At 45.7% G+C, this 15,052-nt stretch overlaps 1 protein-coding gene, 2 non-coding genes and 1 pseudogene across 3 annotated transcripts; all 4 read left to right on the forward strand.

Annotated features, from left to right (window-relative positions):
* The first annotated feature begins 248 nt into the window (after positions 1-248).
* Positions 249-12,537, forward strand: LOC140594838 (uncharacterized). Its single transcript, XM_072731927.1, has 5 exons — positions 249-279; positions 2,012-2,244; positions 2,832-3,212; positions 3,504-3,706; positions 11,332-12,537. Exons 1-5 carry the CDS (start codon positions 249-251, stop codon positions 11,615-11,617), a joined length of 1,134 nt encoding a protein of 377 aa, XP_072588028.1. The 3' UTR covers positions 11,618-12,537.
* Positions 3,344-3,415, forward strand: TRNAA-AGC (transfer RNA alanine (anticodon AGC)). Its single transcript has one exon. It is a non-coding gene; the product is annotated as a tRNA-Ala (tRNA).
* Positions 5,116-10,421, forward strand: LOC112910347 (ATP synthase F(0) complex subunit C1, mitochondrial pseudogene; annotated as a pseudogene).
* Positions 11,608-11,679, forward strand: TRNAA-AGC (transfer RNA alanine (anticodon AGC)). The gene has a single exon. It is a non-coding gene; the product is annotated as a tRNA-Ala (tRNA).
* Positions 12,538-15,052: the final 2,515 nt, after the last annotated feature.

Genomic DNA, 15,052 nt, shown 5'->3' on the forward strand with positions numbered 1-15,052 from the left:
GGCTCGAAGCTCCAAGTCCTCTTGCTGCATTCAAGACGGTGGCCAATCCTTGCCTTTCTGGGGTTTAAAAAATGATTAAAGAAAACCATGTAGGTTATACAAACAAACTCTAACTCTTCAATGGACAGTCTCCTTTCAGAGAATTGAAAAATGAGGTAAAAGACAGGAAGCTTTTATAGAAGAAAGTACAAATAAGGAAGGGGGTGGGAAATTGCTGATTGGCTGGGACCACATCAACCTTATTCGGGATGAAAAAGCCCAGAGGTGGCTGGACATTTGGTAAACGGTGGCCCAACTGTTCTGCAGTCCTGGCCATCCAGGTCATTTACAGGGACATGGAAATTAACTAAGTTTCAGTTTGCTAACATGGCACTCCCTGGCAGGAGTGGCTCTAACTGAGCTTGGAAAGCTATTTCCGCAAGTGTTTATGTGCGAAGAAGGGAATAATAGAAAAGTTATTTGAAAGAATTCCAGGATGATTTTAATTCCCTCAGTTTCTTTAGCACTTGAGAATACTCTTACAGATGCAGAAAGAGTCAAAATAAATCAAGTCAGAAATAAAAATACCTAGTTGTCTGGACAGGGATTTCTAAGAATTTCCTTCACTCTTCCCCTAACATGGAGCTGGGGTGGTGGAAGTGCAGGTGGGGTGGAATCAATACCTCTCACTTTCCTGCTTGGGTCTTTGCAAGGAGCTTTCAATGAGTGAGTTCCATGTGGGAATGGCTCTCTAAAGCTGAGGAAATTTCTCTTACAGTAAAACAAAAAAGACACAGCAATGGAAAGTAAAGAAATTCAGAGATGATTCCAGGTAGTTCAACAACAAAGTAATAGGAATTCTAAACAGGAAAAGAAAGACAATGGGAAGACAGAGAAGAAGAAAGAACCAAAAGAAAGTTATCTGGGAAGCCTGTGTGGTCGCTTGAGCACCTGCCTTCAGCTTGGATTGTGAACCCTTCAGGGTTCTGGGATCCTGCCCTGCATCACACTACCTGCTCAATGGGGAGCCTGCTTCTCTCTCTTCCCTCCCCCTGCTTGTTGTGTGCTCTATCATAAATAAAATCTTTAAGAAGGAAAAGAAAAAAAAGGAGGAAAAAGAAAATTATCAGAGAGAAATTTAAAATATGTCCCTAGAATTAAGGGTTGTGAATTTACAGAATAAAGATGAATTAGTTAAGATCATGCTAAGTGCTGTGAAACCAAAACAACCCCCCAATATATAATGGCTTAAGCAGAAGGAAATGTATTTCTTGTACACATACAGTAGAGAATGAGGGTTCCTGATCAGTGGGGTGTTCCTACAATCAACAGGTCAAGGACCCAGTACCTTTCAGTGTGTTGCTTACCATCTTCAATACATGGTTTCTAAGTCTGCCTGATGATTAGGAGAGTAGATGCAGAAAGAACTTGGAGGACTGGTTAAGAAATGTCCTTATGGGGGCACCTGGGTGGCTAGTCCTTTTAAGCCACCGACTCTTGATTTTGGCTCAGGTCCTGATCTCAGGGTCCTGGAGCTACCCGCTCAGTGGAGAGTCTGTTTCTCCCTCTCCCTCTATTCCTCCCCCAACTAGTGCTTGCTGTCTCTTCTTCTCAAATAAATAAATAAAATCTTTTTTTAAAAAAGGAAATGTCTTTATGATTTGGCCCTGGAAGAGCAAATAATGTCTATTTTTCATGGGCACTCTCTTCTGCAGACATAAAAAATCAAAATCTCTAGATCTGAGGTCTCTGCAGAGGTCCAGATCCCTCCATCATAGTGCTTATCAGACATCTCCAGGAGGCCGTCTCATACGTGTCTAAAAATCCTTGTTCAAAACCAAACTTGTTTCATCTTCTGGATCCCCCCTGACCATAAACAAATAAGCAGAAATGCTACTGCTCCCAGCTTACTAGCTTGGGGAAAGATGAGGACATCCACATTAGTCAAGCTCTGTGTGTATTCCTTGAGTGCACGCTCTTGTCAAATCCATCAACACACTAAATCCTGTTCCACTTTCCGTCTCCTGTTCAGAAGATCCTATTCTTCCCATCTCTAAAGCCTCTGCTAGTGGAGACCTTAAGCTGGTACCACCCACCAGGCCTCCTTCCCTAGAGGGCAGAACAGGGTCCCTGATCCACAAAACCCTGAACCGTTGGTTCTGCAATCCTAAGGCCACCCTGGCTCTCCCTTTAACCCCCAATTCTGCTCTTCAGATGTGTTTTTGGCCAGCAGCTGGCATGAGGGCCAGGAGAGCCAGGGCCAGTGTAAGGGGAGCCTCCAGAGCCAAGTCCGGGTTTGAGGGCTGCAGCCTCGGGAGAGAGACATCATGTGACGCCCACGGAGAGAACTCGAACCTTGGACCCTCTAAGTAAAATATACTTCGGTGCCTACATTTAGCAACTTCGGTTTCTTCTGGGAATCTTGTGAAGCATACGTATTTGTCCCTCTCTGCCCAAGATTCACAACTAGACATTCCACAGGGCAAGTGAGCAGGTGGCGTCGGTGTCCCGCTGCCCCAGCGGCCTCAGCCCAGGGACGGGGAGCCCAGCTCCACCCCACCCTGCCGCCCACCCCCTCGGTTGGTTTCCCTGCCCGAGACCCAGATACCTAGGGTGACAGGGGAGCAGGAAGGAGCAGGTCTTCGGGGGAGAACACTTAGGACTCAGAGGGAAGGAAGGAAGCTCAGAAGAAGACGGGAAGAGTCGGTGCTTGATGAGCAGGGAAGTCTTTCTTATGTTCAAAAAAAAAAGAACAAAGTCGCGTGCGTGACTGCCGTCTTCCTGACCTCCGCCAGATTCCTGAGGCAGAGCCGTCTTGACTGTGGGGCTTGACTGTCTTCAACCGGACACAGTCCACCTGCGCAGGGACGCACTGCGGAGCGGGGCCCCGGGTCCCATCCGAGGATTTGGTCTCAAGGCTGCACGGGCCGGAGGGGCCGCGGGGGCCGCCGGGTTCCTGCGTCTGCAGATCGAGCCTTGTTCCTTGCGTCTGCGCGGGCTGCGGCCGGAAGGGGGCGCCACAAGGGTCGCTGCGCGGGGCTGGGGGGCGGGGCTTCCTGGGAGGGAGGGACGCCCGGGCGGGGGGCGGGGCGCCGGGGCGGGGGTGCGCCCCGGGCGGGGGAGGTCGGCCCCGGGGCCCTCAGCAGGCCTCCTCAGGCTCCGGGGCCGGGCTGCGCATCCCGCGGCAGGTGGTGACTGCCGTGAGGTCTGCGGACCAGGGAGCGCAGTCGCAGGTACTGAGCTCTCCTCCCAGCTCGGCCGCAGGGCGGACTCTGGGGCGCAGGGACAGTCCCTGGACCGGTCTCCCCTTCGAAACCCTCGGCGAGGAGCCATAGGAGAATTTCCGAGCTTCTCTCCAGTGCTAGGGGGTGTAGCTCAGTGGTAGAGCGCGTGCTTAGCATGCACGAGGCCCCGGGTTCAATCCCCGGCACCTCCACTTTTATTTAAGCTACTTCCAGGCCGCTCGTCGTTCCTTCAGCTTGTTTGCTGCTTGCTCCTTTTCTTGTCCTTTCCTCCTCTTGCAGGTCTTTGAACTCACACGAAAAACAAGGAGGACGAACGCGTCTCCGCAGCAGGCCCCGGGCAGCACCCGGCAGGCCCGGGTCGCAGGCACCTTCACCTGCTCCTGGCGGATTCCCCGAGCCCGAGGATCAGCGCGCGCGGAAGTCTCCAACGCCCCCCAGCGGCTTCTCTCCGCGGTATCACCGAAGAGAAGACGCACAGAAGGGTAAGAGTCGACGAGAAGAGCAGGGGCGCAGCGCACAGGCTCGGGTCTTCATCCGCGCTCTCGGTCGGTCGGTCTGTTCGGGAGCCGGCGGGGGCGGTCGCTGTTGCACCGCACAGCCCCAGCCACCGGGTGTGCGCGCCGTCCTCCTCGGCTCGTCGCCGCCCCCGCCCCTCCTCCGCTGTTACTCCCGTGGACTCCTTTGACCCGTCGTTCCCGACCTCAATTACAGGAACTGTTGTTGTTGTTGTTGTTGTTTATGAATTTATTTTTTATTGGTGTTCAATTTGCCAACATACAGAATGACACCCAGTGCTCATCCCGTCAAGTGCCCCCCTCAGTGCCCGTCACCCAGTCACCCCCACCCCCGCCCTCCTCCCCTTCCCCCACCCCTAGTTCGTTTCCCAGAGTCTTTCATGTTCTGTCTCCCTTTCTGATATTCCTTACAGGAACTTTTAAAACGTAAAGTAAGCTTCGGATCTAGATAAAAGTTCTTTGTTGTGTTACATAAATTCTCTCATTATCTGAGTGACTTGAAGGAGCACCTGCTTGGCTAATTTTGAAAGATACATTAAGGAGAGAAATCTGAAAATAATTATGATATTTCATTATTCATATTTCATTATGATAATGATACAGCCCCCATTCTCCTTTCTTACTGCTCCACCCCACATTTTGAAGGGCTTTGTACCTGCGTGTATGAACATCTCAAGATATACACTTCCAAGCTGCAACACGCTCCTGGCAGAGCCGGTCCAGGGCCAGCTCCAAGGCCGAGGTCTGCCCTCGAAAGATGGCCCCAGGAAAGAGGCCTGATGCATGCTCTGGAAGAAGGGACCAGCAGGCTGCTTGGGCAGCGAATTCTGGGAACCCCGGTAAATACAGTGTGGACTCCATATCCACAGGAAGATAGGTGGCTAGGAGAGGCCCCAGGGCACATGCACCTCTTGCTAGGGGTAAACATGGTACTGAGTGGATGCTCCAGAGTTTAAGGGGATGTTTGTGTTTAACCATTCATTTCCAATGTAGTTCTAAGGTTAACCCAACAGGCTGTCTTTTCCAAAATCCCCAGCTTCCTGACTCTTCTGTGTGTGTGTCTGGTAGTGTCTCTTTTGGAAATACATCTTGCCCCTCCTGGACACGGGACTATATACTTGACATTGGATTGTGACAATACTTGCAAAATTAGAAGGTTATGTAGGGGAGGAAAAAGATTTCCTCAACTCTCTTAGGGTTCCTGGCTGGGTCTGAACATCAAAACGACAAAGATAGATTAACAGGAAAAAAACATGGACATTTATTTAATAGAAGTTTTACATGACACCGTGACATGAGAGCCTTCCCAAGGAAATGAAGGCACAAACAAACAGACCTGAGTATTTTATGCTAGGTTTGGTGCAAAGGGGGCAGTCATGGAGGAATATGAGGTAATTGTAGTAAATTGGGGGAAACTTAGCAAGGTTTGTGTTTTAGGAGTCTTTTTGGCATCCCATTGACTTTCGAAGGAAGGACTCTCCTTTCCATCATAGGGAGGGCATCTCCAACAGGTCCCCTTTTATGACCTGTTTCAGGGAGGAAGGGCGATAGGGGAGATCAGAGTGACTTTTCTGCTTTTGCCATTTTCTCAGATTCCTTCAGCTTCAAAAATTTAATATGCCCAAGAATGACATGTTAGAATAGCATGTCCTGAACTCCATCAGTAACAGAGTAGAATCTGCCAGAGGGAGAAATCAATTGAAATCGTGCACAGTTTTCTAATGATGTTCTGTGGTAAGGGTTTGTAGGATTCTGTGGCATAGATCATATTATCTTAGGACTCTTAAATCAATTAAACAAGGAGTCCAGTAGATGCAGGAGGCTCTAATGCCCATGTAAGCAGATTAAAACGAAGCCTCAATATGCTTCAAGGAAACAGAAACAATAAAAACAATCCATCGCAAACAGCCAATGTAGCTTTATAGGCAAATAACCGCCTTTCTTTACTTCTGTGCCTTCTCTGTCAAGTCTCTCCCCAGACCCTATGTCAGCGGAGCACTCCCAACCACTTCCAGGGGGTTGCTCGCTGATCTGAATCCATTTTTGCTCAAATAACTCTTAAAAATTTTCATATGCCTCAATTTGTCTTTAAATAGGACTAAAGGGGGCAGCCCAGGTGGCTCAGCGATTTAGCGCCGCCTTTGGCCCAGGGCTTGATCCTGGAGACCTGGGCTCGGGCTGCTTCTCTCTCTGCCTGTGTCTCTCTGTGCCTTTCTCTCTCTTTCTTTCTCTGTGTCTCTCATGAATAAATAAATAAAATCTTTAAAATAAAAATAATAAATAGAACTAAAGGTAGAATTTTAGGATAAAGTTCTTCTGGAGAGTGGAAAATGTTGATTTAAAAAACCATAAATTTAATTTGAGCTACTTTCTCAGTTTTGAGAATGAGGACAATGAAATGTATGTTTTAATGGGAGGATCTTAGGAATTTCATTAGAGCTTTAGTTTTGTTTTGTTTTTGATAGGGGGTTTATGATAAATAGAAAAGATTCAGTCATCCAGAGCTTCTTGGGTAAGCTTTTCCTAACAATAACTGGAAAGTTTGGAAGAATTTGTCCTTGCCATTTTGAGCAATTTCGTGTAAGACTCACGAAATGCAGGCGCCCCCGCAAGGCCATAAGATGGCCAAAGTCACATGGAGAAACTGTTTTTACAATCCCGGGAGTAATTGTCCAGGGCATTTTCTTTAGCTTCAAAAGGTCTAACTTTAGAATAGGTTTCAACATTCATAATTGAGCTTTTCTCAGATGCTGAGTTTCCTCTAATCATTAATTTTTTCCCAGTTTTTTAAAGTAGGCCCATGCTCAGTGTGGACCCCAAACTCAGGGCTTGAACTCATGACCCCAATACCAAGGTCTCAAATCTGCAACTCAACCACACATGTGCACCTTCAATTTCTAATTAAGGTTTTCAGACAGTTAAAAATGTCTGTGTTTCTTCCATTGTGGTGAGTGTAGCGTCACGTACAGTTGTCAAATCACTTGTACACCTGAAACTACTGTGATATTATGTCTCAACTCTATGTCAATTGAAAAAAATCTCTGTGTATCCATATAGCATTTCAAAATCACAGTCTAAAGTCACCTGTACTCAGTACAGATGTTCACCCTTAAACTTTTAGCAGGTTATCCCACTCACGTTAGAACTATGGGTCCTGTCATCTGAGTAGATGTTGGCAAAGGGATAGGTAGCTTCCTTTACTGAATGTAAAGAAGTTACAGCACCTCCAACACAAAAGTATACCTTGAATTTTTAAAGATAATGAACCATCAACACATCACAGTTGTTTAGGGGGAGTATCAGTCAGCATACAGCAGTCAAGATGCATCCTGCCTTTTGCTGATAAAGAGATCAGTGAGGCTGGCTAGTATCCTCTTATTATTAGTACATAACTCTGGTTCCCTCTGTCTCCTTCACCAGCTTGTAAATACACTCATGCCTGACCTCATAGACCTTTGCCTCTGAAAAGCGAGGCAGTCAGCACAGGCAACAGCCCCTTCTAGCATGGATCCTAAGAGGATTCTGTTTTAGAGCTTCCACTTTGACATGTTCTTGATCATATGTTCCATGTCTTTTCATAGCTGACAAAAACTGGTGAATCAGAGGAAGATTTTTCTGTCTCACTACTTCCCTCCTCTCCTCTGAACTGTGTTTGACTGGTACTAAGCTTTCCTTTGGGAAGACCACTATGTACACCATCCTGGCACTAAAGAGAAGCAGGTACTACAGCCTACAGGACAACTGCTCAGGGGAGCCAACGCACCAACCTAAGACAAGTAGTCGGTTCTAAATGATGAGGACAGCCAAGTCAGAGGAATCTAGTGTTTTGGGTTTTTTTTTTTTAGATTTAAATTTTTTTTAATTTTATTTTAAAACTTCTTTATTTAGATTCAATTTAGTTAACATATAGTCTATTATTAGTTTCAGGGATAGAGTTTAGGAATTCATCAGTTCCATGTAACACCCAGTGCTCATCACATCACATCCCCTACTTCATGCCCATCCCCCAGTGACCCCATCCCCCTACCCCCACTCCCCTCCAGCAACCCTCAGTTTGTTTCCTATGATTAAGAGTCTCTCATGGTTTGTCTCCCTCTCTGATTTCCTCGTTTTATTTTTCCCTTCCTTTCTCTATGTTGAGCTGCTTTGTTTCCTAAATTATACATGCAAGTGAGATCATATTGTATTTGTCTTTCTCTGAATTATTTCTCTCAGCATATTACTCAATATTCCATCCACGTTGTAGCAAATGGCAAGATCTCATTCTTTCTGATGGCTCAGTAATATTCATATATATATATATATCACATCTTCTTTATCCATTCATCTATTGATGGACATCTGGGCTCTTTCCATAGTTTGGCTACTGTGGACATTGCTGCTATAAACACTGGGGTGCAGATGTCCCTTCTAATCACTATGTTTGTATCATTTTTGAAAGTAATCTCCATCTGCAATGTGGGGCTCGAACTTAGGACCCCAAGATCAAAAGTCAGCTGCTCTGCTGACTGAACCTAGTGTGTTAAAGCAGTTCCTCTCCTACTTCAAGCCATGGTTCAGGCCACTTAGTCTAAAGAGGAACACGTGAGTTTTAAATCAGAATCTCCTTTTAGTGGTTTACCAGAAAACAGAAAGGCAACAAAACTTTTGCCACCTCTGAATTTTTTTTTTCCTTTTTGGTTGAAACAGTTGCATAGAACCAAGTATATAGAATCAATGATTTTCTCTTCCTCAACCAAATTATTTCCAACACATTCCTGATTTTCAGTTAAGGCCCGGAGACATGGAGGCTCCGACCCAGTGAAAGAGGCCCTTGGATTTCTGTCCTCTATATTATCAAAGTCTCTTATCTGCTCCATATCGTTATTTTATTTTCTATAACCACACAGATTCAATGTAAAGTGGAATAGGAGGGGTTTTTAGAAAACATGAGGATTATGACACCAAAAAACAGGACAGCTGAGGAGTGTCCATCAATTCTTATTTTATTGAGTGCTTTCAGCATGTTTGTGTTAGTTTATTAGGGCTACCACCACAAATTACCACAAACTGGATGGCTTAAAACAACACAGATTTATTCTCTCAGCGTTCTTTAGGCCAGAAGTCCAAAATCAAGGTGTCATCAGGGTTATCTTCCTTCTGAGTCTCTAGGGAAGACTCCTTCTTTGCCTCATCTTAGTTTCTGGAGGCTTCTGGCACTCTTCTATGTCGTCTCTCCTGCATTGTGTATGGCCTCCTTCTCTCTGTGTATCTCTGTATCTGCACATTCCTCTTATAAGGACATCAATCAGTGGATTTAGGGCTCACCATGCCCTAGGGCTCAGCATGCCAACATGCTCCCCTCCTAACTAGTTGCATCTACAAAGACCCTATTTCAAAATAAGGTCACAGTTTCAGGTTGCAAGTAGATGTGAAGTATTGGACACTATTGAACACACTACAGTATTAAATATATGTTGATTTTTGTCAAGTGCTTTTCTGAACCTATAGAGATAATTGTATATGTTTTTTTCTCCTTTCCTCTATCAACAAGATGGTCTATATTAATGTTGTTCAAGATAAGCCAGAGCTGGGTAGGAGCTAAAGCAGGAAAACCAGATTTCATATGGGAATATTGTAATAGGGGGAAAGAGGCCTCAGTATAGAACTGGGTCCAATTCCACATACAATATTTGGTAAGTGGGAATTTATAGCCAAGAGTGGGGTAGGGGTCCATTAGTGGATAGGAAATCACTAAGAAGAAACATCAGGGGTAGGGGGGTGAATTCTGGCTATTGGACCTATGAGGATTCTTGCTGGAAATGGGCCAAGGTGATCATACATCCCTAGGGGAGTGCAGAGGATGAGGAACCCAGTTAGATATTGAGGGTGATCAGATATGAAGGATGGGGGGATCCAGCTAGCCCAGCTAAGGATTTTTGCTAAAGCTGAACCATGCAGAGATAAAAATGGAAGCCTAAAGGTCCAGGCCTATTTGAAAAGGAGGGCTGGAGGGTGGAGAAGGGAATCTTTGTTGATGTCTTTCTTAATAATGAGAGATCTCTGCATTTCTGGAGTAAACCCCAGTTGGCAATCCTGTATTAAGTGAAATATTTTTAATTATTGGTGCAAACTGAAAAAGCCTGTAAATGTTAGACTCACTTTATGTAGCAAATAGGAAGATTTTTGGTCAGTCATCTTGAGCCGGGCAAGCGTGGTGATCGGATTAGGAGCCGCGGGGCTGTGGGAGTGCAGACGGGGAAAATGCAGTCATTCCTCCGGCTCTGATGGGCTGCTGTACCAGGGATCTAATCAGGCCTTTGCCTCCTTCTTGAGTAGGCGAGAGATCCCATCTAAACAGCCATCCTGCAGCAGCTCCCCACTCCAGGTGGCCCGACAGGAGTTCCAGACCAGTGTTGTCTCCTGGGACATTAACACAGCAGCCAAGTTTATTGGCGCTGGGGCTGCCACAGTTGGTGTGGCTGGTTCAGGGGCTGGTATTGGGACGGTGTTTGGCAGCTTGATCATTGGCTATGCCAGGAACCCATCTCTCAAGCAGCAGCTCTTCTCCTATGCCATTCTGGGCTTTGCCCTGTCTGAGGCCATGGGGCTCTTCTGTTTGATGGTCGCCTTCCTCATCCTCTTTGCCATGTGAGGCTCCGTGAGGGTCACCTACCCGTCTCTGCTGCTTCAACTTCAGGCCATGCCTGGTGCTGGAGTGTGTTAAGCTTTATCATTAAACACAACGTTTCTCTTTAAAAAAACAAAACAAAACAAAACAAAACAAAACAAAACAAAAAACAAAAAAAAAAGGAAGATTTTCTTCGTTTTCTATGCTTTAAATAATCTAAATAGCATCATGATTTTCTGATGTTTAACAGTTTGGTAGAATTTGCTTCTGAAAATATTTTTGCTCCGCACCCTTTTGGGGGGCATGCCTATTCAACTATTTTCTCTATTTTTCTAAAATAGCGATCTGTTTACCTTCTGTCTCTACAAGGGCTAATTTGGATAAGCTGTATGTACCAAATCCACTTCATCTAAATTTTCAAATCATATGCTGAGTTGTGCTATAATGTTTAGCATGATTTTTAAAAAAGCTCTTTTGTTGGTTACTTTCTCCAGTCAGTTCTAATGTTACATATTTGCACTAATTTTCTCTTTTCTTAATTAGGTTAGCTAGAGGTTCGTCTATTTGGTTGCCTTTTCAAACGTCTAGCTTTTTAAAAAATTATTTCCCTTCTTAAAACTCAGTTTCTGCGTTTGTCTTTAGCAGTCCTTCCTTCTTTCAGTTTATTTTGTTCCTCTGGCTTATTTTGTTGTTCATTTTCCAAAGCCTCGAGCTGGGTATTTGGTTCATGTATTTCTCACGGTCACTACGGTCCTTCTAGTCTCTATTAGAGAAGCCCTTGGGGAACCACCTCATGTTAGGAGCGAGCGGCTTCTCCACGGCGGTGGACCTGCCAGCCCCGCGCGGTGCGGGAGGCGCGCAGGTGTGCCAGACAGGTGCACTGCCCCACGTGGTCTCGGGGGCGGGGGGGACCCCGGGGCGGTGCTCCCGAGCTCAGGCGGTGCCCAGGCGATGCCCAGGCGTTATCTCTGTGTCTCCGCAGGATGCTTTGTGGCTTTCCGGCAACCTGGAAAGCCGGGAAAGCAGAGCGAGGAGACCGCGAACCGGAAGGGGACAGACCCAGGACGCTCACAGGCCTTCGGTCTGGGACGCGCTTGAGTAAAGGACCTGCAGCGACAGAGACTCAGGTCCTGGAGCCGAGGCTCAGAAAGAGCGGGATGCGGCGGAGTGGACGTGGGACCCGAGCTACCTCCAGAGAAGCCCGCCCAAAGAGCCTGCGGTCCCCTTTAATAGCCTTGGCGCGCCGCGGCCTTCCTGCGGGGGTGTAGCTCAGTGGTAGAGCGCGTGCTTAGCATGCACGAGGCCCCGGGTTCAATCCCCGGCACCTCCACTTTTGTTCCTGGTCTTCCTGGCGGTTTTGTTCCTGTCTTTGCTGCTGGTACCAGTGCTGCCGGCTCTGCGCTATCCTGGCTCGGCGACGCTGGGTGGGCTGGGGGCGGGGGCGAGCGAGGAGGTGGCCGGCCAGACCGCGCAGCAGCCTTGGCTTCATTTTGCAGAATTAAGAGCAGGAAAGGAGAGCTGAGGACGGAAAGGCTCAAGGAGAGAAACACAGGCGCTCAGGCCACTTTCCCGGTTCCTTTGGTTCCTGGCCGTGGTGCCACAATCACTGCGTTTGCTGCCATCCACGCAGGTGCCGCGCCGCCGGGAGGCGTTTGCCCAGGATCCCAACAGTCACACTGATGTCCAGGTTGGTTCTGTCCTAGATCCTAACCGAGGACTGCCATGAACTAGATGCTGCGGTAACTTGCAAAGGTCATTCGACCCAAGGCTGGTGCGCCCTCCATCAGCGCGATCCCTGGACCAACAGTGGGTGGCATCTGAGAGCTGGATGGAAATGCGGGTGTCAGCTCCACTCCGGACCTTCTGAACTGGAACCTGGATCCCCAAGTGACTTGCACGTTAACCTTTGAAAAGCACTGGTTTGGGGGCTGGGGCAGGGCTCAGAAGGGCATGTATTACAAATACATGCCTGTATTTTAATTTTTTCCCTAATTTCCTATTCCAATGTAGGGAAAATAATTGCAAAGATGTACTTCTATTGTTGAACCATTTTGTGTTCTAATAATTGACCTTGTTCTCTGCCATGGTAATATAGTATTTATGATTTTTTTTTCAATCAACATACATAGTTGAATTTGATATGAAGTTTCTTTTATTTTTAATAAAACGTTGCAAGTTTTGCACTCAAGACTGTGCTAACTTCCAATGAACTGGGAACTTTGTATCTTTGTCTCTGCTCAGCAAGATTTTAAGTAGGATAGTATCTTGTAATCATTTCCATACTCAGAGCTGGCTCTTCCTCATCAAATCTTTAAGAACTTTGGTATTAGCCTACTTTTGGGTATTAGGCCTTGTGATAAATTTTGAAGATACAAAACCCTTAGCAACCACAATGGAAGTGTGGGCTGAAGGATTGTGCATTGATTGGGGGAGCCCTGGTTCCCTGAACAAAGACAATGTCACAACACCTCTTTCCCTGTGATTCGATTAGGGAATTTCAAAGGAGAAAACAACTTCCAAGGGAAATTCTTTCTCAAAGTAAGATGTCCTGGCTTTGGAATTTACTTCTCCATAAAAGAGTCAGAACTAGTGCTCAGGAGCCAGACTTTCTTTAGTGGGAGCAACAGTCACTTTCTGTTCTGCTGACATAGTTTCTCTTTTCTTTTTATCAAGGTACAATTTTACAGTATCTTTCTGCCACTTATACCCAACATGTCAGGAGGAAATTATTCACATGCTCCAACTATGGGAATTCACCAAGTTGCAAAAAGAAAAAAAGGCAAAATTTGAGAAAGAATATAATGAATTGGGGATCCCTGGGTGGCTCAGTGGTTTAGTGCCTGCCTTTGGCCCAGGGCATGATCCTGGAGTCCCAAGGATCGAGTCCTAGGATTGAGGATCGAGTCCTAGGATTGAGGATCGAGTCCCAGGATTGAATAAAATCTTTTAAAAAAATGTAATAAATCATCACTATGGCTTTTCTGGATTATATTAGGACTCAGGCCCAAAAATTTTAAAAATGTCCTTCCTTCTAACCATAAACTTCTCCATGGAAATCCACTTCTGTGATTTATTTTTTTTTTATTTTTAAAAGATTTTATTTATTTATTCATGAGAGACACAGCGAGAGAGAGGCAGAGACACAAGCTGAGGGAGAAGCAGGCTCCCTGCAAGGACTTGATTCCAGGATCCGCACTGGGCCAAAGGCAGACCTCAACAGCTGAGCCACCCAGGCATCTCCACTTCTGTGATTTAAAGAGGAAAAGGATATGGTGAAAAAGCCAAGAACTTAGTATGAGGAAGCTATGGGAAATATCAGACAGACATTTCTAAAATTGTAAGCCAATAAAAAAAAATAATAACGTGATGACTGAGGTACTTCTTTGTAAGCAAGGTGGATCTAACTTTGACTCAGGATAAAAGTGACTCATTTTAAAGTACATTGTAGATGAATTCTGGATATTCAACCATGTTTTATTTGGGTGTTCTATCTTTCAACAAGCTTATATCTTGTTTAGCTTTCTCAGGGAGAAATTAAAGGTTAAGAAACTCTTAGAGGAAAGAAGATGTGGGTACATGTGGGACCCTCTGTGAACGGGCTAGAGGGAGCAGTTGTCAGGACCACAGGCTGCCTGGGAATGTGGGAGCAGACACAATTCCTCAGGCCCAGTAGTCATTGCAGTGCTTTCTTTTTTTCAAAGACACATTTAATTGGTGAAAAAAAGATTATTTAATCGTTTACTGCCTAGTGTAGAAACACTTCCTTCATATTCAATGAAGGTGGGAAACTTGGAGCAATATAACTAATCTTCCCTGTCCATGTTAACAAGTTGAGACATTGTAAACACACACACACACACACACACACACACACACACACAAATCCTAAGTGTGGATTCAAACTCTGGAGCACAACATAAAAGCTCTTTACATGAAACATCCACTTTTTTTAGTCTGTCAGCTTCTTAGAAATGGCACCTAACCAGTTACAATTTTTTTCCCCTGGTCCTAATGTATTAGAAATGCACTTGAGGGGGACCCCTGGGTGGCTCAGTGGTTTAGCTCCTGCCTTTGGTCCAGGGTGCAATCCTGGAGTGCCGGGATTGAGTCCCATGTCGGGCTCCCCGCATAGAGCCTGCTTCTCTCTCTCTGTCTATCATGAATAAATAAATAAATATTAAAAAAAAAGAAATGCACTTGATATGTCTTCAGCTTTCCTGAGATAAATGGTTATTTCATAAGAAGAATCCTATTTGAAACTCCTCCTACTATTTCCCTATGAAGTATTTCAATAATGCTGTGGACAGAGAGCCTGAAAGTTGTCACAGAAAATTAATAAACAATTACGGTGTTCGCTGTACCTTCGGGTAAACAGAAACAAAAAAACAAAAACAAAAACAAAACCCCAAACCTGTTTGTGAGGAACTTCTAGCAATCTAACTGGCATTTAGTTTTCTCTAGGAGCAATGTAAAAGCTTGAAAGGGAACTTTCTCAATTGTTCAAACTTTCTCACACCATCCAACAGCCACTCATCCTCCCAACACTTACACACGCCAGCTTGCAGATTCTGCAGGTGCCACTTCTCTAGCACTTAATTCCAGTGGAATCTGCCACTTCCCTTTCCTCCTATTCTACCAGCCCCGGGAGCACACCAAGAGAGCAATTCCGCCAACCCCATCAGGTCCTTTCAATTTCAAGAGAC

The sequence above is a fragment of the Vulpes vulpes genome, chromosome 12 (assembly GCF_048418805.1).
Source record: "Vulpes vulpes isolate BD-2025 chromosome 12, VulVul3, whole genome shotgun sequence".
Taxonomy (NCBI): domain Eukaryota; kingdom Metazoa; phylum Chordata; class Mammalia; order Carnivora; family Canidae; genus Vulpes; species Vulpes vulpes.

Coding starts and splice junctions, on each gene's coding strand:
- LOC140594838 (XM_072731927.1), top strand. CDS start 249: ATGAAAAAGCCCAGAGGTGGCTGGACATTTG. Junction 280..2,011: donor CAGAGGTGGCTGGACATTTG/GTAAACGGTGGC, acceptor TCTCCTGTTCAG/AAGATCCTATTCTTCCCATC. Junction 3,213..3,503: donor ACCAGGGAGCGCAGTCGCAG/GTACTGAGCTCT, acceptor CTCCTCTTGCAG/GTCTTTGAACTCACACGAAA.